This window comes from Ranitomeya variabilis, chromosome 5, assembly GCF_051348905.1.
Source record: "Ranitomeya variabilis isolate aRanVar5 chromosome 5, aRanVar5.hap1, whole genome shotgun sequence".
Lineage (NCBI taxonomy): Eukaryota > Metazoa > Chordata > Amphibia > Anura > Dendrobatidae > Ranitomeya > Ranitomeya variabilis.
In genome coordinates, this window is record NC_135236.1 from 99,510,540 (window position 1) to 99,532,142 (window position 21,603).

Genomic DNA, 21,603 nt, shown 5'->3' on the forward strand with positions numbered 1-21,603 from the left:
ATCACACACCACCTCCTCACCTCGTCCCCTATCTGTCGGAGTCCCGCAAGGTTCAGTCCTAGGGCCCCTGCTCTTTTCCATTTACACCTTTGGCCTGAGACAGCTAATAGAATCTCACGGCTTCCAGTATCATCTCTATGCCATCGACACACAGATCTACATCTCTGGACCAGATATCACCACTCTACTAACCAAAATCCCACAATGTCTGTCCGCTATTTCATCCTTCTTCTCTGCTAGATTTCTAAAACTTAATATGGACAAAACAGAATTCATCGTCTTTCCCCCATCTCACTTGACTCCCCCAACAGACCTATCCATTACAGTAAACGGCTGCCCACTCTCCCCAGTCCCACAAGCCTGCTGCCTCGGTGTAATCCTTGATACTGATCTCTCCTTCAAGCCACATATCCAAGCCCTTTCCACTTCCTGCCGACTAAAACTCAAAAATATTTCAGGGTTCCGTACATTCTTCAGCCAAGAATTTGCAAATACTCTAGTCCATGCCCTCATCATCTCCCGCCTTGACTACTGCAACCTCCTGCTCTATGGCCTCCCCTCGAACACTCTCGCACCCCTCCAATCTATTCTAAACTCGACTGCCCGACTAATCCACCTGTCCCCCTGCTATTCCCCGGCCTCTCCCCTCTGTCAATCCCTGCACTAGCTCCCCATTACCCAACGACTCCAGTTCAAAACCCTAACCATGACATACAAAGCCATCCACAGCCTGTCTCCTCCATACATCTGTGACCTAGTCTTCCGGTACCTACCAGCACGCAACCTCCGATCCTCACAAGATCTCCTTCTCTACTCCCCTCTTATCTCTTCTTCCCATGATTGCATACAAGATTTCTCCCGCGCATTCCCCCTCCTCTGGAACTCTCAACCACAACATATCAGACTCTCACCTACCGTGGAATCCTTCAAAAAGAACCTGAAGACCTACCTCTTCCAACAAGCCTACAACCTGCAGTAACCACTGATAACAAAATGCACCCAACATTTATTGGAATGAAGCTGTGACCGGAAACACCTCAGTGCAGAAGGAAAATTGTGATGGAGGAGCGGGCATGCCTCTGTATTCGATTCAGCGATCCTGACCTTTGTTGTCGGTGCCCGGGTCTGCTGAGCCACAGCAAGTTCTGTCACTGTCTGGGTGCTGATTACCTTTTGCCTTTGTCCATTCTTTTCAGACAGCAGGTGTTTGTCATTTGTCATCTAGCCTGTCCTATCTCATTGCAGGTGCTACTATTTTAGCTTCCTCCCTTCTTTTTTTCTTTGCTGGTGATAGTCTTTAGTGGATCCTGATTAGAGTTCTAGTACTACTGCTGAGTATCCAGGCTAGCCAGATAAGTGTACTTCTGGGTTTCTCTCTGGCGCTGAGTTCTCCTCCTGTTCCTAAGGAGGTACGTGAAACACTCGACGGCCTTTCAGGGAGCCAGGTCTGAGTTGTCTTTTCTAGTCTTAGGGTACCGTCACACAGTGAAATTTCCATCGCTACGACGGCACGATTCGTGACGTTCTAGCGATATCGTTACGATATCGCTGTGTCTGACACGCTACTGCGATCAGACATCACGCTGAGAATCGTACGTCGTAGCAGATCGTTTGGAACTTTCTTTCGTCGCTTGATCACCCGCTGACATCGCTGGATCGTTGTGTGTGACAGCGATCCAGCGATGTGTTCGCTTGTAACCAGGGTAAACATCGGGTAACTAAGCGCAGGGCCGCGCTTAGTAACCCGATGTTTACCCTGGTTACAAGCGTAAACGTAAAAAAAACAAACAGTACATACTTACATTCCGGTGTCTGTCCTCCGGCGTCTCAGCTTCTCTGCACTGTGAGCGCCTGACGGCCGGAAAGCGAGCACAGTGGTGACGCGGTGACGTCACCGCTCTGCTTTCCGGCTATGGTGCTTACACAGTGGAGAGAAGCAGAACGCCGGGGGACAGACACCGGAATGTAAGTATGTACTGTTTGTTTTTTTTACGTTAACGCTGGTAACCAGGGTAAACATCGGGTTACTAAGCGCGGCCCTGCGCTTAGTAACCCGATGTTTACCCTGGTTACCCGGGGACTTCGGCATCGCTCCAGCGCCGTGATTGCAAAGTGTGACCGCAGTCTACGACGCTGGAGCGATAATCATACGACGCTGCGACGTCACGAATCGTGCCGTCGCAGCGATGGAAATTTCACTGTGTGACAGTACCCTTACTCTAAGGTTTTATCCAGGTCACGCTGGAACCGCTATGGTCCGTGCTTCTGGATACTTTAGTCTGTACAGGAACCAGGTGGGATTCATGCAGTTTTTTCTCAGTTAGATCCTTCACCCCCATGTTTACTCTCATGTGGGCAAATCAGGAGCATCGCGGAAGAAGCACTGCAGCCCCTTCATTTTGTAGATCAGTTGGTGTCCTGGGATGGGACCCCTTGTGATTATTAAGTGATGGATATCTCAAGTGTTATGCCATCAGTTACAGAAATGAGAATACTTCTTTAAAGGCCACATTCACATGTTCAGTATTTTACATCAGTATTTAGGAGTCGAAACCAGGAATGGATGGAAAATACAGAAGTGGTGATGTGTTTCTATTTTACTTTTTCTCTGATTGTTCCTCTCCTGATCTTGGCTTACAAATACTGATATGAAATACTGACCAAATACTGCTAGTGTGAATGTGGCCTAACACAAAGCAATCAGGCAGCAACGAGGAGAAAAATACTGATGTTTCATCTGGGTACAAATACTTTACTTTATCTCTTTGAAGCGGCCTCTTTTGCGTTTCATGATTGCTTTGTTAAAGGGAATCTGTCACCTGAATTTGGCAGGCTATGTAAATGCCCTGTTTTCGGTCCGATGGGCAGTGTTACTTCTTTTTTCCTCCACCCCATCCTTCCCAGCTGTCCACAATATTTTCCGTAATTGGAGTAGATGTCTTCCATAGTTCGCGCATGCGTAATGCAATCTTGTCTCGCGCACGCGCAGTATGCTTTGCCCATCTGCGGGCAAAGCCGAAAAGCATTACTGCGCATGAGCCAGCGCACTATGTCCCAGAACACAAAGAAATACTTCCGCAGTAATGCTTTTCCAGAAAATATTGTGAACAGCGGGGAAGGATGGGGTGGATGAAAAAAGAAGAAACACCGCCCATTGGACCGAAAACAGAGCATTTACATAGCCTGCCAAATTCAGGGCCAGATTTCCTTTAAAGGAGTACTCTAACCTCTGTAAGTGAATGTAGATCACTAGGATATCCCATCAGTTAATGATCACTGGGGGTCTCACCCCAGGACACCAACAATTCAGCAAAATAAAGGGTCTCCATCGGATAGGTCAGCAAAACAAGATCAGTGGAAGTCAGTCTGTTTAACCCATGTTTGTAATCAGGAGCTCACTGCTCTCCTGCCTCATGGCTTCCTGCTGGTCAAGGAGCGACATGATCATGATCCTGGCCCAAACTGTGCACTCTCTGATGCTGTAAGCAGAGGTAGCTTTGTAGCATTGAAGGTGCATAAGGAGACTGAAGCTGGCTGCTTCTTGAGATTAGGACAGCTTCAGAGCAGCGCTTGCAAGCTATATAGCAAAGAGCTCATAAGCGCTATTGTGGCGCCCCAGGGTCCTGGTTGTCATCACAGTGGTATTGCTTTCCTCTCGGGGAGAGTGATGCGACGTTTGGAGGCAAGAAAGGATAACGGAGCTGTGCATGCCCTCAGAGCTGCAGCTCCCAGAAAGAGACATTGAAAGGCAAAATTGCATTGCAGCGAGCGTGAAGGAAGTTGAAGCAAAGGAGAGGATATCAGAAGGGGACCAGCCCCACTCAGGCTGCCTCCTTCTGAGGGGCAGAATCCCGGTAGCCGGAACACCGAGGGAGTAAGGACCTCTACTCCTTATTTCAGAGACCGGCAGGACAGCTAATTGCAGGTTACCTGTCCGCACCTACACCCAGGAGGCACGGTGACACCTACAGAGCCGGGTTATCTAAGAGAACCTTTAAACAGGCTCAAGTCACCAGTCATACAGGTTTTGTCCTATCCTAAATGGGGGACAGAGAGAGCACATCTGTGAGACCCTTATGTGAAGCCATAGGCAGTAAGAGACTACACCACAGCAGCGCAAGGGAAGGCTACTGATTTCCACCTGGACAAGGGAACTCTGGACTTGCCTCCAAACCAGCCGGACTCTGCCTGCCCTGTGATCTGGTGCCCTGGACTGTGGATGCTGAAGTCTTCAGTAAAGGTAAAGAGACTGCAACCTTGTGTCCTCGTTCTTCTCTGCGCCTATTACCATACCACCATCTACACACCGGGAAGCCCTGGGGATACACTGCACCTGTGGGAAGGTATACCATCTAGCTGCCATAACATCACCCCAGCGGACCCCTTAAAGCAGCGTCAGTTACCCTGACCGAATACCACAGGTGGTGTCACGAACATGAACTTTATCCCTTTAAAAGACCTTTCCCTTTTATACGGACGTCCCAGGGCCACGGACCGGGTCAGCCACCGTGACATCCCCCAGTGAACCACAGGACCCGGAACCGAGTACCCCACGGCCCTTGGGGGGCAATCCACTATGCTCAATGCCTAGGAGACCGGCCACCTCTGCAGTCTAGGACGCAAGCAGTAAAAAATAAAATTACAATTTTCTCCTTTCTGGAGCATGGAAAGAACTTTTACTAACAATTATGGTACATTGAAAAGGTTTCTGGTATTTACAAGCACTTTTAACCATTTATAATGCTGTGAATAGCCTTTTAAGAAATCATAGCCAAGTGAGGTAAAATAAAGCCCTGTACACTAGAACGGCCCGTGCTAATAGATGCAATAACATTCATGTGCCTGGGGTCCACATAAAACCATGTAAATGTTAATGTGTTACAACACTAATTTGTCAGGTAAAAGGAAAGGAATTTCATCCTCTCATTTTCATGTTGGCAGAACTAGAATTACCTTCTCATCAGTTTGGAGATTTCTCGATCTTCCTCTTCCTTCAGTTTTTCAATAAAGCTGCTCAGAACAGGCATCTCAAACTTTATATACTGCGCCACCTGAGAAATGCAGAGTCACATATAAGGAAATTAGGTATATTCTAAAGCTGACCATACACGCGATTAGTTGATTGCCTCCTCCCCTGATTTCTCCATACACAAGAGTGACCAGCCGAGCAAAAGGAACGACCACTGACATCCGCTACTCTGGATCCTTCTCTCCCTCAACATCATCTGTCGGGAGAGAGTCAGGACAACCCGGCCTATAAACGTTAGACTATCAACCAATCACGCCAAAAATGGAGGGTCTGGACCACTTTTATCTAATGTGTTTGATGGCCTTTATATGCCTTATATCCTATAATAATTACCCTGGCATAGGAAATAAAAACAAAATACAAAAAATGGTGGGCAGAAATGAAAGGACCTGAATTAGCATTTCCTACCACCTTATTATCTCAATCTCTGATAGTGGATGTGAAAACATTGACTAGAATGTATACAGACTGTATATAATGTATAATGAGGACAAGAGATGAGAGAATCTATTGAAATTTGAGTTCACAGCTGAGACATGTGTCTCAACTACCAGAGGAGCAGCATCATGAGCTGATCTGCTCACTCAGCCATGAAGCAGGGCTGAAGCAAGGAAACACAAAAAACAATTACTTGACAACAGCTGAATGAGCAGAATGGGCTATGACATATACGTATACGTACTTCGCCTCCATGCTTTGCTATAAACCTGACTAATTGAAAAGAACGGGTTTACAAACGAGCAAGGAGGAGTACTGAGGCTGGGGAAACTGAGCCTGTCCTGCAGAAACACTTCTGTTTTTCTCTTGCTACAGCCCTGATTCGTAGCTGAGTGAGTAGATCATGATGCTGCTCTTCTGACAGTTGAGACACATCTCAAGCAGCATTTTTTTTTAGACCGCAACCTAGAGCTTGGAATAAGCCAAAGTGGCCATTTTTATCATATTCTCTGAGAATCTATTTAAGGCAAACACAGCTTTAGTAATCTACAAGTCACCTCAATATTTATGGCTATGGGAAAGTTGATGGTAACAGGTCTCAAGCCATCTGTATTGATTATTCACTGTTTATAGTTTCCTCTCCATATCTGTATGTCAGACCTGCAGCCTGTGACAACCTCTCACTATCCAGATTCACTACAAAATGGCTGCCGCATGCTCTGCCTTTGCTTCTATACAAGATATGCTTGTCCATATTGAATGACTGATAGGCATATTTAGGATGTGGGACATAAAAGGGGCAAATCGTGCTTCTATTTCAACCCCCATACACATTTACTGGCTGCATATATGGCTCAGTACAGAGTCTTACATCATAGGTGATTTCTTCTATTTGATCCTTCTCCATAAGAAACACTTTGGATACTTGCTCACATGGACCTTGTAGAATCCGGGCGATGAGTGGATAATCTGAGTCTTTCAGTTTGCTTTTCTCTGTAGGGGGAAGATGACAGAAAGAATAAGCATTGTTAAAAGATTTTGACGCATTCTTGGATTATAAGCGAAAAATAATTTTTGCATGTGGGTTTCAGAACCTCCACTTTATATCTGCGGCCACTTAGAGCAGATGGGGCAACCATCTCTTACCTCCACTTGTGTGCACTATATACAGGGAAAACTCCGAGGAAGAATTCTCAATCTAGAATTCAATGAAAAAGGTAAGATTAACCAAGGAAACAGTCATATCCAGAAATGTTTTGGATATAAACTCAAAATTTATATACACACACACATTTTTTTTTTTTTTTAGTTTAAAAATGGCTGAAACACAAGACAACGCTGCAGGAATTACGCAATGTGCTTTAAGATTTATCTGTGCAGTAGAACAATATTTTGCAAGTAAATGTCAATATGTCAATCACCTGAATACTGCACGGCTCTACAAGAATCCCTAATAAAAGAATAGGCTGACTGTTCAAATTCAATTTTGAAAACAATGGCGCCACCATGTGGTTCATGATTGAACATGCAGTCAATCTTGAAAGAGGAGTAGTTTTTCTTTAAAGCAATCAACCATCATGGACCATACAATGACTATACATTTCTCATGTTTACATCGAGCCGCCTTCTGGTGTCTTCCCTTTGACTCCTGCTGCCCGATACCCTCAGATAAGCGTTCCGTTCTTCCTGCTTCCATAATGACCACCACGGGGGCATGGGAGGCGCAGTGGTAAAGCCTGAATAAAGCCCCTCCTGTCTTTTGTGTGCTGTGGGGCAGGAATGGCAAGAAGGAGTGGTTTGGACTTACCACTGAACTTCCCAAGGCCACATGAGTAACCATCTTGGAATCGGGAAGAAGCATAGATCTGAGCAGAGGCTGACAGCAGAAGACAAATAGAAGACATTTAAAGGGTTATTCTTAAGTTTTCTAAAGTGTAAAATTTCACAGTGCTTGTATAATCAAGCAACCTTGCAATTTACTTCTCATATACTATCCTCTTCGTTCTCAAGAACGGAGAGATTTTTAATGTTACTGCCCATTGCTGAGATTAGCGGCCACCTGTGCAGTCTATCAGCGGTGGTTGGGCTCCAAGGCCAGGAGCTCAGCGCTCACTTACTCCTTTCTATAGATCCAGCTATCTTCAGTGTAAAGTTCAGCTCAGTGTCCATACCACCGGACCGAGCTGTCAATCAATCAGGAGCGCACCCCCCCCAACAAGCAAGTATTGGGACACCGAGCGGCTCACCTTGAACTTGTTGAGAAGCAGTTTCAGGACCTGTGGGGTGGACATGGTGCTGTTTATCCGAACATTTGTTACAGAGCCGTAAGCTGGAGTGAACACTGATGTCTACAAGGAAAAAGATTGAGAGGTCAGCGGGTCTAGAAATATTATGGAATAGAGCTCTATCTCAAGAAATGCCGAGTGTACGGCTCCGTTCACATCTGCATTGTGGCTTCTATTTATTACAGAAGCCAAAAATGTGTAAGAAATCCATAAAACTACAGGCGCCAGTGGCCCCGACATATTCCAGGTCTGGTGGAGTGTCGGTCATATAATGGCGTACACCGTGGGCAGTGGGACATTCGCTGTGTGCTGGTAATGGGTATTGGGCCCTCCTCATGCTAGATCCTTAAAGGAAAACATTACCCATTGTTAAGATCAGGTTGTTAACCCCTTAATGCACTATGAAATACTATCCCATCGCAGAGCCCGTCAGGGTCCTTGGAGTAGGCTCAGGAGCAGAGCACTCCACATGGGGCAGATGTCGGCCATGTTACACAGGCGCTACTGCCGACTGCAGCCGTCAACCTCTTAAATTCAATGTCAGTAACAGACAGCGGTATTTAAGCCCACCAATCTGGCCAGACCATCTGCTTGGGCACCTACTGCTCCCCTGGGAACGCTATGGCATGGTACTATGACAGCCAAGAGCCGTCTGAGGGCTCCTGTGCCTATCATCACACCTCAACAAGGCTATGATCAATAATGGTCTTAAGGAATCGGGGCCATTTACTTTTTTTTGTTTTGTTTTTTTTCAACTTTGTTGAAATGTTCATAGGTAAAAAGAATTGTACAGGAAGATCACTCATTTCATTTTATAATTAGTTTTTAGGAAACTCATTACATTATCTGTACTGATTGAACATGCTGATGACTGAAGGAACAAATCATTGAGAGGTTAATTCAAAAGGGGACAACTAATCTGGCTTCACAAATGGCTGACATTTCTGTATCTCTGTGCTTGGATTTAAATGCACAAGTGATAATGTCCCAGATAAAATAAGTGACCCAAATCTAGTGTGCTTCACAGCCTTATCCAATAGAAAAAGGAACATGCCATATAATTTACAGATCTAACCTCTCACTTTCACTCTATTACAGACCTATAGGTTTTGCATTATTGTTTTGCATGGTCTTTCCTCCCCCCCCTTTCCACCATACGTTAAACCTCTTCTAGTGCACATGCAGCGCCCCAGAGTCCTGGTCGTTGCAGTAATGTCGCTCTCCCACCAGGGGGAGTGATGGTACGTCTGATGGTACTAAAGGAGTTCACCTGACCAGGTATCACAGTCACACACTACACTTCACACTCCAGTCCACCAGGGGGAGCAAAGGTTCTATTTACTAGGCCACTCCTCACAGATGGGTAAAACTGGGGGTTGGATAGGAAGTTAGACAGAAGCTGCCTGGGTTTGACCCAGAGAAGGCCTGTCAGGCAGACAGGGGGAGAAGGAGGAACATCTGAGCTGCAGACAGAGGGTCCCTGTCAGGGGTGGGATCCTGACGAGATAGAACGTTACGGAGCTGCGCCTGCACTTCATTGCGGCAGCATCCTAAGAAAGGACACGAAGCGAAGTATATTGTGGAGAGTGAGAAATGAGATCAAAGCACAAGGAGATAACTGTTGTTATTCGGTTCGTGGGCTCCCCCGGTGGTCTCTTGTGGTACTGGTGTCCTGCAAGCTTTGCCTTCTCAGTTCACCTGTTCCTATCAGGATGTGGGAGTATCCTATTTAACCTTGCTCCTCAGTCATTCTAATGCTGGCCATCAATGTATCCAGAGTGATTCTGTTGCATGTTCCTGCTCCCAGTTTTCTGCTCAGCTAAGTTGGACACTTTAGTCCTTAAGTCTATTTTTGTATGTTTTGTGTTGTGAATTTGCTTTTTGCTCCCTCTAGTGGTTACTAGTTTTTTGACTCTGGTTTTTCTGTCATTCCTTTTATCCGCACCTGGGTCGTTAGTTAGGGGTGTTGCTATATAAGCTCCCTGGACCTTCAGTTCAATGCCTGGCAACGTAGTTATCAGAGCTAGTCTGCTGTGCTCTTGTCTACTGATCCTGGTTCCAGTTATATCAGCTAAGTCTGCCTTTTGCTTTTTGCTATTTGTTTTGGTTTTGTATTTTTGTCCAGCTTGTTCCAAATCTATATCCTGACCTTTGCTGGAAGCTCTAGGGGGCTGGTGTTCTCCCCCCGGACCGTTAGACGGTTCGGGGGTTCTTGAATTTCCAGTGTGGATTTTGATAGGGTTTTTGTTGACCATATAAGTGACCTTTCTTTATTCTGCTATCAGTAAGCGGGCCTCTCTGTGCTAAACCTGGTTCATTTCTGTGTTTGTCATTTCCTCTTACCTCACCGTCATTATTTGTGGGAGGCTTCTATCCAGCTTTGGGGTCCCCTTCTCTGGAGGCAAGAAAGGTCTTTGTTTTCCTCTACTAGGGGTAGCTAGATTCTCCGGCTGGCGCGTGTCATCTAGAATCAACGTAGGAATGATCCCCGGCTACTTCTAGTGTTGGCGTTAGGAGTAGATATATGGTCAACCCAGTTACCACTGCCCTATGAGCTGGATTTTTGTATTCTGCAGACTTCCACGTTCCTCTGAGACCCTCGCCATTGGGGTCATAACAGTTTGCCAGGCCAGTATTAAATGTTTAATGCATTGCAGAAGAGGGATTATAAGAAAGAAGATTCTGAGTTTTTTTTTTTCTCTCCTTCCCCTTTACCTCAGAGTGGCTATGCTTGCTGCAGACATGAATGTCCAGACCTTGATTACAAGTGTGGACCAGCTGGCTACTCGTGTGCAGGGCATACAAGACTATGTTATCAGAAATCCTAGGTCAGAACCTAAAATACCGATTCCTGAACTGTTTTCCGGAGACAGGTTTAAGTTTAGGAATTTCGTGAATAATTGTAAATTGTTTTTGTCTCTGAGACCCTGTTCATCAGGAGATTCTGCTCAGCAAGTAAAAATTGTTATTTCGTTCTTACGGGGCGACCCTCAGGATTGGGCTTTTTCGCTGGCGCCAGGAGATCCGGCATTGGCTGATCTTGATGCGTTTTTTCTGGCGCTCGGTTTACTTTATGAGGAACCCAATCTTGAGATTCAGGCAGAAAAGGCCTTGCTGTCTATGTCTCAGGGGCAGGACGAGGCTGAAGTGTATTGCCAAAAATTTCGGAAATGGTCCGTGCTGACACATTGGAACGAGTGTGCACTGGCCGCTAATTTTAGAAATGGCCTTTCTGAAACCATTAAGAATGTTATGGTGGGTTTTCCCATTCCCGCAGGTCTGAATGATACTATGGCACTGGCTATTCAAATTGACCGGCGGTTGCGGGAGCGCAAAACCGCAAATTCCCTCATGGTGTTGTCTGAACAGACACCTAATTCGGTGCAATGTGATAGAAAAACCGCAAATTCCCTCATGGTGTTGTCTGAACAGACACCTGATTTAATGCAATGTGATAGAATCCTGACTAGAAATGAGCGGAAAATTCATAGACGCCGGAATGGCTTGTGCTACTACTGTGGTGATTCTACACGTTATCTCAGCATGCTCTAAACGTATAGCTAAGGTTGTTAGTCCTGTCACCGTTGGTAATTTGCAACCTACATTTATTCTGTCTGTAACTTTGATTTGCTCACTGTCATCTTATCCTGTCATGGCGTTTGTAGATTCAGGTGCTGCCCTGAGTCTCATGGATCTCTCATTTGCTAAGCGCTGTGGATTTACTCTTGAACCATTAGAAAATCCTATTCCTCTTAGGGGTATTGATGCTACACCATTGGCAGCAAATAAACCGCAGTATTGGACTCAGGTTACCATGTGCATGACTCCTGAACACCGCGAGGTGATACGTTTCCTGGTTTTACATAAAATGCATGATTTGGTCGTTTTAGGGCTGCCATGGTTACAGACCCATAATCCAGTCCTGGACTGGAAGGCTATGTCAGTCTCAAGTTGGGGCTGTCGTGGTATTCATGAGGATTCCCTGCCTGTGTCTATTGCTTCTTCTACGCCTTCGGAAGTTCCGGAGTATTTGTCTGATTATCAGGATGTCTTCAGTGAGTCTGAGTCCAGTGCACTGCCTCCTCATAGGGACTGTGACTGTGCTATAGATTTGATCCCAGGCAGTAAATTTCCTAAGGGAAGACTGTTTAATCTGTCGGTACCTGAACATACCGCTATGCGTTCATATATCAAGGAGTCTCTGGAAAAAGGACATATTCGTCCGTCTTCTTCCCCTCTTGGTGCGGGATTCTTTTTTGTGGCAAAAAAGGACGGATCTTTGAGACCTTGTATTGATTATCGGCTTTTAAATAAGATCACTGTCAAATTTCAGTATCCTTTACCGCTGTTGTCTGACTTGTTTGCCCGGATTAAGGGTGCCAAGTGGTTCACCAAGATAGACCTTCGTGGTGCGTACAACCTTGTGCGCATTAAGCAAGGTGATGAATGGAAAACCGCATTCAATACGCCCGAAGGTCATTTTGAGTACTTGGTGATGCCTTTTGGGCTCTCCAATGCGCCTTCAGTTTTTCAGTCCTTTATGCATGACATTTTCCGGAAGTATCTGGATAAATTTTTGATTGTTTATCTGGATGATATTTTGGTTTTTTCTGATAATTGGGATTCGCATGTGGAGCAGGTCAGGTTGGTCTTTAAAATTTTGCGTGAAAATTCTTTGTTTGTCAAGGGCTCAAAGTGTCTCTTTGGTGTACAGAAGGTTCCCTTTTTGGGGTTCATTTTTTCCCCTTCTGCTGTGGAGATGGACCCAGTCAAGGTCCGAGCTATTCTTGATTGGACTCAGCCCTCGTCAGTTAAGAGTCTTCAGAAGTTCTTGGGCTTCGCTAACTTCTACCGTCGTTTTATCGCTAATTTTTCTAGCATTGTGAAACCTTTGACGGATATGACCAAGAAGGGCTCCGATGTAGCTAACTGGGCTCCTGCTGCCGTGGAGGCTTTCCAGGAGTTGAAACGCCGGTTTACTTCGGCGCCTGTTTTGTGCCAGCCTGACGTCTCACTTCCCTTTCAGGTTGAGGTGGATGCTTCGGAGATTGGGGCAGGGGCCGTTTTGTCGCAGAGAGGCCCTGGTTGCTCTGTTATGAAACCTTGTGCCTTTTTCTCTAGGAAGTTTTCGCCTGCCGAGCGAAATTATGATGTGGGCAATCGGGAGTTGTTGGCCATGAAATGGGCATTTGAGGAGTGGCGTCATTGGCTCGAGGGTGCTAAGCATCGTGTGGTGGTCTTGACTGATCACAAAAATCTGATGTATCTCGAGTCTGCTAAACGCCTTAATCCGAGACAGGCCCGCTGGTCATTGTTTTTCTCCCGCTTTGATTTTGTTGTCTCGTATTTACCAGGTTCAAAGAATGTGAAGGCCGATGCTCTTTCTAGGAGCTTTGTGCCTGATGCTCCTGGAGTCGCTGATCCTGTTGGTATTCTTAAAGATGGAGTTATCTTGTCAGCTATTTCTCCGGATCTGCGACGTGTGTTGCAGAGATTTCAGGCTGATAGGCCTGAGTCTTGTCCACCTGACAGACTGTTTGTCCCGGATAAGTGGACCAGCAGAGTCATTTCCGAGGTTCATTCCTCGGTGTTGGCAGGTCACCCGGGAATTTTTGGCACCAGAGATCTGGTGGCCAGGTCCTTTTGGTGGCCTTCCTTGTCAAGGGATGTGCGGTCATTTGTGCAGTCCTGTGGGACTTGTGCTCGAGCTAAGCCTTGCTGTTCTCGTGCCAGCGGTTTGCTCTTGCCCTTGCCTGTCCCGAAGAGACCTTGGACACATATCTCCATGGATTTCATTTCTGATCTTCCGCTATCTCAGGGCATGTCCGTTATCTGGGTGATATGTGATCGCTTCTCCAAGATGGTCCATTTGGTTCCTTTGCCTAAGCTGCCTTCCTCTTCCGATCTGGTTCCTGTGTTTTTCCAGAACGTGGTTCGTTTGCACGGCATCCCTGAGAATATTGTGTCAGACAGAGGATCCCAGTTCGTTTCCAGGTTCTGGCGATCCTTTTGTAGTAGGATGGGCATTGATTTGTCGTTTTCGTCTGCTTTCCATCCTCAGACTAATGGACAGACGGAGCGAACCAATCAGACTTTGGAGGCTTATTTGAGGTGTTTTGTCTCTGCTGATCAGGACGATTGGGTGACATTCTTGCCGTTGGCTGAGTTTGCCCTTAATAATCGGGCTAGTTCCGCCACCTTGGTTTCGCCTTTTTTCTGCAACTCTGGTTTCCATCCTCGCTTTTCTTCGGGTCATGTGGAGCCTTCTGACTGTCCTGGGGTGGATTCTGTGGTGGATAGGTTGCAGCAGATCTGGAATCATGTGGTGGACAACTTGAAGTTGTCACAGGAGAAGGCTCAGCGCTTTGCCAACCGCCGCCGCGGTGTGGGTCCCCGACTACGCGTTGGGGATTTGGTGTGGCTTTCTTCCCGCTTTGTTCCTATGAAGGTCTCCTCTCCCAAATTTAAACCTCGTTTTATTGGGCCTTACAAGATATTGGAAATCCTTAATCCTGTATCTTTTCGTCTGGATCTTCCTGTGTCGTTTGCTATTCACAATGTATTTCATAGGTCCTTGTTGCGGCGGTACATTGTGCCTGTAGTTCCTTCTGCTGAGCCTCCTGCTCCGGTGTTGGTTGAGGGCGAGTTGGAGTACGTGGTGGAGAAGATCTTGGATTCTCGCCTCTCCAGGCGGAGGCTTCAGTACCTGGTCAAGTGGAAGGGCTATGGTCAGGAGGATAATTCCTGGGTGGTCGCCTCTGATGTTCATGCGGCCGATTTAGTTCGTGCCTTTCATGCCGCTCATCCTGATCGCCCTGGTGGTCGTGGTGAGGGTTCGGTGACCCCTCACTAAGGGGGGGGTACTGTTGTGAATTTGCTTTTTGCTCCCTCTAGTGGTTACTAGTTTTTTGACTCTGGTTTTTCTGTCATTCCTTTTATCCGCACCTGGGTCGTTAGTTAGGGGTGTTGCTATATAAGCTCCCTGGACCTTCAGTTCAATGCCTGGCAACGTAGTTATCAGAGCTAGTCTGCTGTGCTCTTGTCTACTGATCCTGGTTCCAGTTATATCAGCTAAGTCTGCCTTTTGCTTTTTGCTATTTGTTTTGGTTTTGTATTTTTGTCCAGCTTGTTCCAAATCTATATCCTGACCTTTGCTGGAAGCTCTAGGGGGCTGGTGTTCTCCCCCCGGACCGTTAGACGGTTCGGGGGTTCTTGAATTTCCAGTGTGGATTTTGATAGGGTTTTTGTTGACCATATAAGTGACCTTTCTTTATTCTGCTATCAGTAAGCGGGCCTCTCTGTGCTAAACCTGGTTCATTTCTGTGTTTGTCATTTCCTCTTACCTCACCGTCATTATTTGTGGGAGGCTTCTATCCAGCTTTGGGGTCCCCTTCTCTGGAGGCAAGAAAGGTCTTTGTTTTCCTCTACTAGGGGTAGCTAGATTCTCCGGCTGGCGCGTGTCATCTAGAATCAACGTAGGAATGATCCCCGGCTACTTCTAGTGTTGGCGTTAGGAGTAGATATATGGTCAACCCAGTTACCACTGCCCTATGAGCTGGATTTTTGTATTCTGCAGACTTCCACGTTCCTCTGAGACCCTCGCCATTGGGGTCATAACAGTTTTGTCCAGTTTGCACTTATGTGAATCTCTGCAGCTGGAAGCTCCTGTTGGGCTGAAATTACCACTCCAGTGGCATGAGTTGTCACATGAGTTAAGGTAATTTCAGGATGGTGTTTTGAAGGGTTTTGCAGCTGACCGCGAAGTCCTCTGTTGTATCTTTCTGCTATTTAGTTAGCGGGCCTCTCTGTGCTAAATCTGCTTTCATACTACGTGTGTCTTTTCATCTGCTCTCACCGTTATTATATGTGGGGGGCTGCTATCTCCTGTGGGGACATTCTCTGGAGGCAAGCCAGGACTGTGTTTTCTTCTACCAGGGGTAGTTAGTTCTCCGGCTGGCGCGCGGCATCTAGAGACAACGCAGGAATGCCCCCTGGCTACTTCTAGTGTGGTGTGTAGGTTTAGCATCGCGGTCAGCTCTAGTTTCCATCACCCGAGAGCTTGTCCGTTTATTCTATGCTTCTGATGTTTCCTTGCCATTGGAAACCATAATAGTATGGCCAGCCTAAATGTTTAATCTATAGGCTGAAGCAGGAGAGAAAAGGAACTGTGTGAAACCTTTTTTTTTTTTTTTTCCTTCCTCTGAAGTTGCACTCCAGCTCTAATTGCAGTCTCCTGTTTTCCTCTCCTCTTAACCCCTGAATGGCTCAGACTTTATCTGTTGAAATATGGATCCCCAGAGTCTGGCTACCAATTTGAATAATCTTGCCTCTAAAGTTCAGAATATACAAGATTTTTTGTTACATGCTCCTCGGTCTGAACCTAAAATTCCTATACCGGAGTTTTTTTCTGGAGATCGATCTTGTTTTCTAAATTTTAAATACAATTGTAAATTGTTTCTTTCGCTGAGATCTCATTCTGCTGGAGATCCTGCCCAGCAAGTAAAAATTGTTATTTCTTTACTGCGGGGTGACCCCCAAAATTGGGCATTTTCATTGGCACCAGGGGATCCTGCGTTGCTCAATGTGGATGCGTTTTTTCTGGCTTTGGGGTTGCTTTATGAGGAACCAAATTTGGAGATTCAGGCTGAGAAAGCCCTAATAGCCCTCTCTCAGGGGCAAGATGAAGCCGAAATATATTGCCAAAAATTTCGAAAATGGTCTGTGCTTACTCAGTGGAATGAGTGCGCTCTGGCGGCAATTTTCAGAGAAGGTCTCTCTGATGCTGTAAAAGACGTCATGGTGGGGTTTCCTGCGCCTACTGGTCTGAATGAGTCCATGACAATGGCAATTCAGATTGATCGGCGTTTACGGGAACGCAAACCTGTGCACCTGTTGGCGGTGTCTTCTGAAGAGGCACCACAGAGTATGCAATGTGATAGCTTTCTGTCCAGAAGCGAACGACAGATTTATAGGCGCAAAAATCATTTGTGCTTCTATTGTGGAAATTCTACTCATGTCATATCAGCATGCTCTAAACGAACAAAGAAAGTTGATAAATCCTCTGCTATTGGCACTTTGCAGTCCAAGTTTATTTTGTCTGTAACTCTAATTTGTTCGTTATCTTCTATTGTTGCGGATGCGTATGTGGATTCTGGCGCCGCTTTGAGTCTTATGGATTGGTCCTTTGCCAGGCGCTGTGGGTTTGATCTAGAGCCTCTTGAAGTTCCTATACCTTTAAAGGGTATTGATTCTACACCATTGGCTAGTAATAAACCACAATACTGGACACAAGTGACTATGCGTATGACTCCAGACCATCAAGAGGTGATTTGCTTCCTTGTACTGTATAATCTACATGATGTGTTGGTGCTGGGATTGCCATGGTTGCAAACTCATAACCCAGTCCTTGACTGGAAAACAATGTCTGTACTAAGCTGGGGATGTCAGGGAAATCATGGGGACACATCTTTGGTCTCCATTGCTTCATCTATTCCCTCTGAAATTCCTGAGTTTTTGTCTGATTATCGTGAGGTTTTCCTATCGCCACGACAGCACCCACAACGAGAGAGAGGGGATCCGCCCACCTTCCGGACAGGAACCTACAGGTTAAAAAAGGGCGGCCCCCCCTCGCCCTCCAGTTTGGGTTCCTGTCCGGACGGCGGGAGCCTACAGGTCAGCTTACCCAGGTCCGCCAAGCCTCTGTGCGGTGTCCGGGTGAGAACGGCAGAGTCGGGGGCCTGGAAGCAGCGTCGGGGGAGGTTCTGTGTTCAGCCTCCCCCCTCGTCTGGCAGGGACCGGCTCGGTGGAGAGAGCGGTCGTAGTGGCGTTCCCGGGGGAAGGCACGCCGCCCCGGGTCGACCACGCGCGCAGGACGCTGGAAACATGTCGGCGCTTGTGACCCGGAAGTAGATGAATGACTTCCGGAGGAGGCCGGGAGGAAGAGCGCGGGACCTTTGAAAAGAAGGCAGCGCTTGGTGAGTAGTGTGCGGCAGCATGTCTTCTACAGGAGACGCCGAACACCGACCGTTAGGTGAGCAAAGGAGCAGCAGCAGATCTCACGCAGGAGATGTGGCACGCGGGCAGCAGGACCCTGGCACGTCACGTCGCATCTCACCCCCTCAAAAACCGGTACTTTATTGTTTCATCAGCAGTGGTGAGTTTTTATATTGAACCATTGACTGATACAGATTGTCCCCTGTACTATGTTTTCTTATAGGGAAAAAAGACCTCAAAATCCAAACATAAGCAATGTGCGCTATGCACGGAGCCACTACCTGACACCTATCTAAAAAAGCTATGTCAGTTGTGTATATGCCGCACGTTAGAGGAAGAAGCTCCCCTCCGTGTATCAGATTTAAGGGAAGTAATTAGGGAGGAAATAAAATCATCCCTTAAAACCAAGCGGCATGAGAAAATTAGCATGGAGGTGATATCTGATTCCAGCCCTTCATTACAAGAGGGCGAGTGCTCGGACACCTCATCATCAGCCTCCTCGGACGAGGAAGGAAGACCTTGTTTCTCCACAGAAAATATGGACGCTTTAATTAAAGCAGTCCGTACAACGATGGGGGTGGCAGAGAGCAAAGAGCCAAAAACCACCCAGGAGATCATGTTTGCAGGACTAAACCAGAGGAATCGTAAAGCCTTCCCCGTGGTTGAGACCATTAAAGATTTAGTCAGACGGGAATGGGACAAACTGGATAAGGGGTTCTTACCTTCGGCTGCAAAAAGGAGGTATCCCTTTGAAGATGACACCTTGTCTCAGTGGGTAAAAATCCCGAAAGTGGATGCGGCAGTAGCCTCTACTTCAAAAACTGCCTCACTACCATTAGAAGATGTGGGACTCCTTAAGGATCCCTCAGATAGAAAGGCTGACATGCTTCTTAAAAAAGTGTGGGAAGCATCATCAGGAGCCTTTAAACCTGCAATCGCAGGCACCTGTACGGCAAGGTCAATCATGGTCTGGGTGACGCAGCTAGAAGAACAACTTAAATCAAAACACCTAGGGATAAGTTGTTGAACTCCCTGTCTCAGGTCAGAGAAGGAGCGGCTTACCTTGCAGATGCCTCAATCGACTCCCTGAAATTAGCTGCGAGATCGGCGGGGCTCTCAAACGCAGCCCGAAGGGCGCTTTGGCTAAAGTCTTGGAAGGGAGATGCCCAGGCTAAAGCCAAGTTGTGCTCTATTCCGTGTAGGGGTGAGTACCTGTTCGGCTCGGTGCTGGATGACATACTTGCAAAGGCGGAAGATAGAAAGAAGGGATTTCCTAAAGCATTTAATCCCACTTTTAGGAACGCCTTCCGGAGACGCATGCCCTTCAGGAAGTTCCAGTCAGACCAGCAGGGATATAATCGTGACTGGGAGTCGTCGGATCAGAAAAAGAAAGGTGGATACTATAAAAACCCTTCATCTTTCTCAAGACGGAGACGCAGATAAAGCAGGTCTGCCAGTAGGTGGAAGATTAAAGTTCTTCTCAGCAGAGTGGCAGAAGATAACATCTAGTGCCTGGATAATGGGGGTAGTCGGGGCAGGCTTAAGATTAGAATTTCTGAAGACTCCCCCAGATCGTTTTATTGTAACATCACTAGATACTCTGGCCCAACAACAGGCCTTAGAGTTAGAGATTCAACAATTACTGACAAAGCGAGTCATTGAAGAAGTACCAAGAGATCAGGAGAAGACTGGCTTTTATTCTCCGCTGTTCTTAATCTCTAAGCCTGATGGGTCCTTTAGGACCATTATAAATTTACGCAGATTGAATGAATATCTTCAGTACCGCGCCTTTAAAATGGAATCCATCAGATCAACAACTAAGCTTTTGTTTCCTAGGTGCTACATGTCTGTGTTGGATCTAAAAGATGCGTATTACCATCTTCCAGTTCACCGGGATCATCGGCAATTCCTCAGGATGGCTGTATGGGTAAACCATCAGATTAAGCATTTCCAGTTCTTAGCAATGCCCTTTGGCCTATCCATGGCTCCTAGAATTTTTACAAAGGTTGTGTCAGAAGCAATGGCCCATGTCAGGGAAAGAGAAACCCTGGTGGTGCCCTATCTAGACGATTTTTTAATAATTGGAAATTCTATCGCTCAGTGTACATCTAGGGTAAATGCCATAATATCATCCCTACAGGGTCTCGGGTGGATAATCAACTGGAAAAAGTCAAGACTAGAACCAACAAGACATCAATCATTCTTGGGAGTTCTTTTAGACTCAGAAAAGCAGGCATCCTTCCTACCAGAAGAAAAGAAACAAAGGATCATTCAGAAGATCAAGGCCGTAAGGAAAGCTCCAAACTTAAGTTTAAGAGACGCAATGTCTCTTTTAGGTTCTTTGACGGCATGCATATCGGCGGTGAGATGGGCTCAATCTCACACCCGAATGCTTCAGTACGAGGTGCTTCAGGCAGAGAAAGATCTTCACGGAGCTCTAAGCAAGAAGTTCAGTATAACGCCTGCCACTCTTCACGATCTCAGATGGTGGCTCAATCCAGTAAATTTGTCGAAAGGAGTCCTCTGGACCATCACCCCGGACAACGTAGTCACGACAGATGCCAGTCCGTTCGGTTGGGGAGCCCATATGGGAGATATTCTAACCCAAGGGCGTTGGTCAAGTCTAGAGTCCCAGAACTCTTCAAACCTAAGAGAGCTGTCAGCAGTCAACCAGGCTCTTCTTTCCCTGCTACCTTCCCTGGAGAGTTCACATGTTCAAATACAGTCAGACAATATGACTGTAGTATCCTACATCAATCATCAGGGAGGGACAAGGTCACGTTCCCTAATGACCACTGCAGCACAGATATTGTCTCTGGCCGAAGATCACTTACAATCTCTGACAGCGGTTCACATAGAAGGGAAACTCAATATAGAAGCAGACTACCTCAGTCGCCATTCCCTTCGTCAGGGAGAGTGGTCCCTAAACCAGCACATATTCAATCAGATAGTCAATCTATGGGGATCACCGACAATAGATCTGTTTGCTACGAGGGAGAACAAGAAAACCAGGAGGTTCGCATCCTTACACAGGGCAGACCATCCTCTCATAGTAGACTCCCTTCGTGTCCGTTGGAACTTCCGACTAGCGTATGCATTCCCTCCTATGTGTCTAATTCCGATAGTTCTCAGGAAGATCCGGGAGGAAGGAGCCAGAGTAATCTTAATCGCCCCCTTCTGGCCCAGGAGGCCTTGGTTCTCTCTCCTCAAAACAATGTCTGTCACCGATCCCTGGGTATTACCAGTAGTTCCAGATCTCCTCTCTCAAGGTCCATTCCGTCATCCAGATTTGGAGACTCTTCACTTAACAGCGTGGAACTTGAGAGGGAGCTTCTGAAGGAGAGGGGGTTCTCCGAAGCTTTAGTAAATACCTTGTTAAAAAGCAGGAAGGAGGTTACAACAAAAATCTATTCAAAGATTTGGAAAAGATTCCTTATGTTCTACCAAAAACCATTGGGGAATAATGCTCCGATCTCAGCCATTTTAGAATTCCTTCAAAAGGGCTGGGAGTTGGGTCTAGCGGTCAACACTCTAAGAGTTCATGTATCAGCCCTAGGAGCTCTGTACAACAGTGACATAGCTGGTAATAGATGGGTGGCTAGATTTATTAAAGCATGTCAGCGTTCTAACCCAATCCATATTGCCAGGGTACCTCCTTGGGACCTCAACTTGGTGCTTGAGGCATTGACTGAACCCCCCTTTGAGCCCTTAGAATCTATTTCGATTAAAAATCTCACTTTAAAAACAGTCCTGCTCTTAGCGTTAACATCTGCCAGAAGGGTCAGTGATATTCATGCCTTGTCAGTAGATCCTCCCTACTTGATAATTCTCCAAGATAAAATTGTCTTAAAACCTGAT

At 46.5% G+C, this 21,603-nt stretch overlaps 1 protein-coding gene across 3 annotated transcripts in view; it reads right to left on the reverse strand.

The window, feature by feature from the left end:
- Positions 1 to 21,603, reverse strand: part of RASSF2 (Ras association domain family member 2) — a 93,144-nt gene that overhangs the window by 3,116 nt on the left and 68,425 nt on the right. For all 3 annotated transcript variants that reach the window (XM_077263033.1, XM_077263035.1, XM_077263034.1), the window contains exons 7-10: positions 7,714 to 7,815; positions 6,614 to 6,665; positions 6,339 to 6,460; positions 4,954 to 5,051 (exon numbers count right to left, since the gene is read on the reverse strand). In XM_077263033.1, coding sequence (XP_077119148.1) covers positions 4,954 to 5,051; positions 6,339 to 6,460; positions 6,614 to 6,665; positions 7,714 to 7,815 — 374 coding nt within the window. The remainder of the gene's footprint in view (positions 1 to 4,953; positions 5,052 to 6,338; positions 6,461 to 6,613; positions 6,666 to 7,713; positions 7,816 to 21,603) is intronic.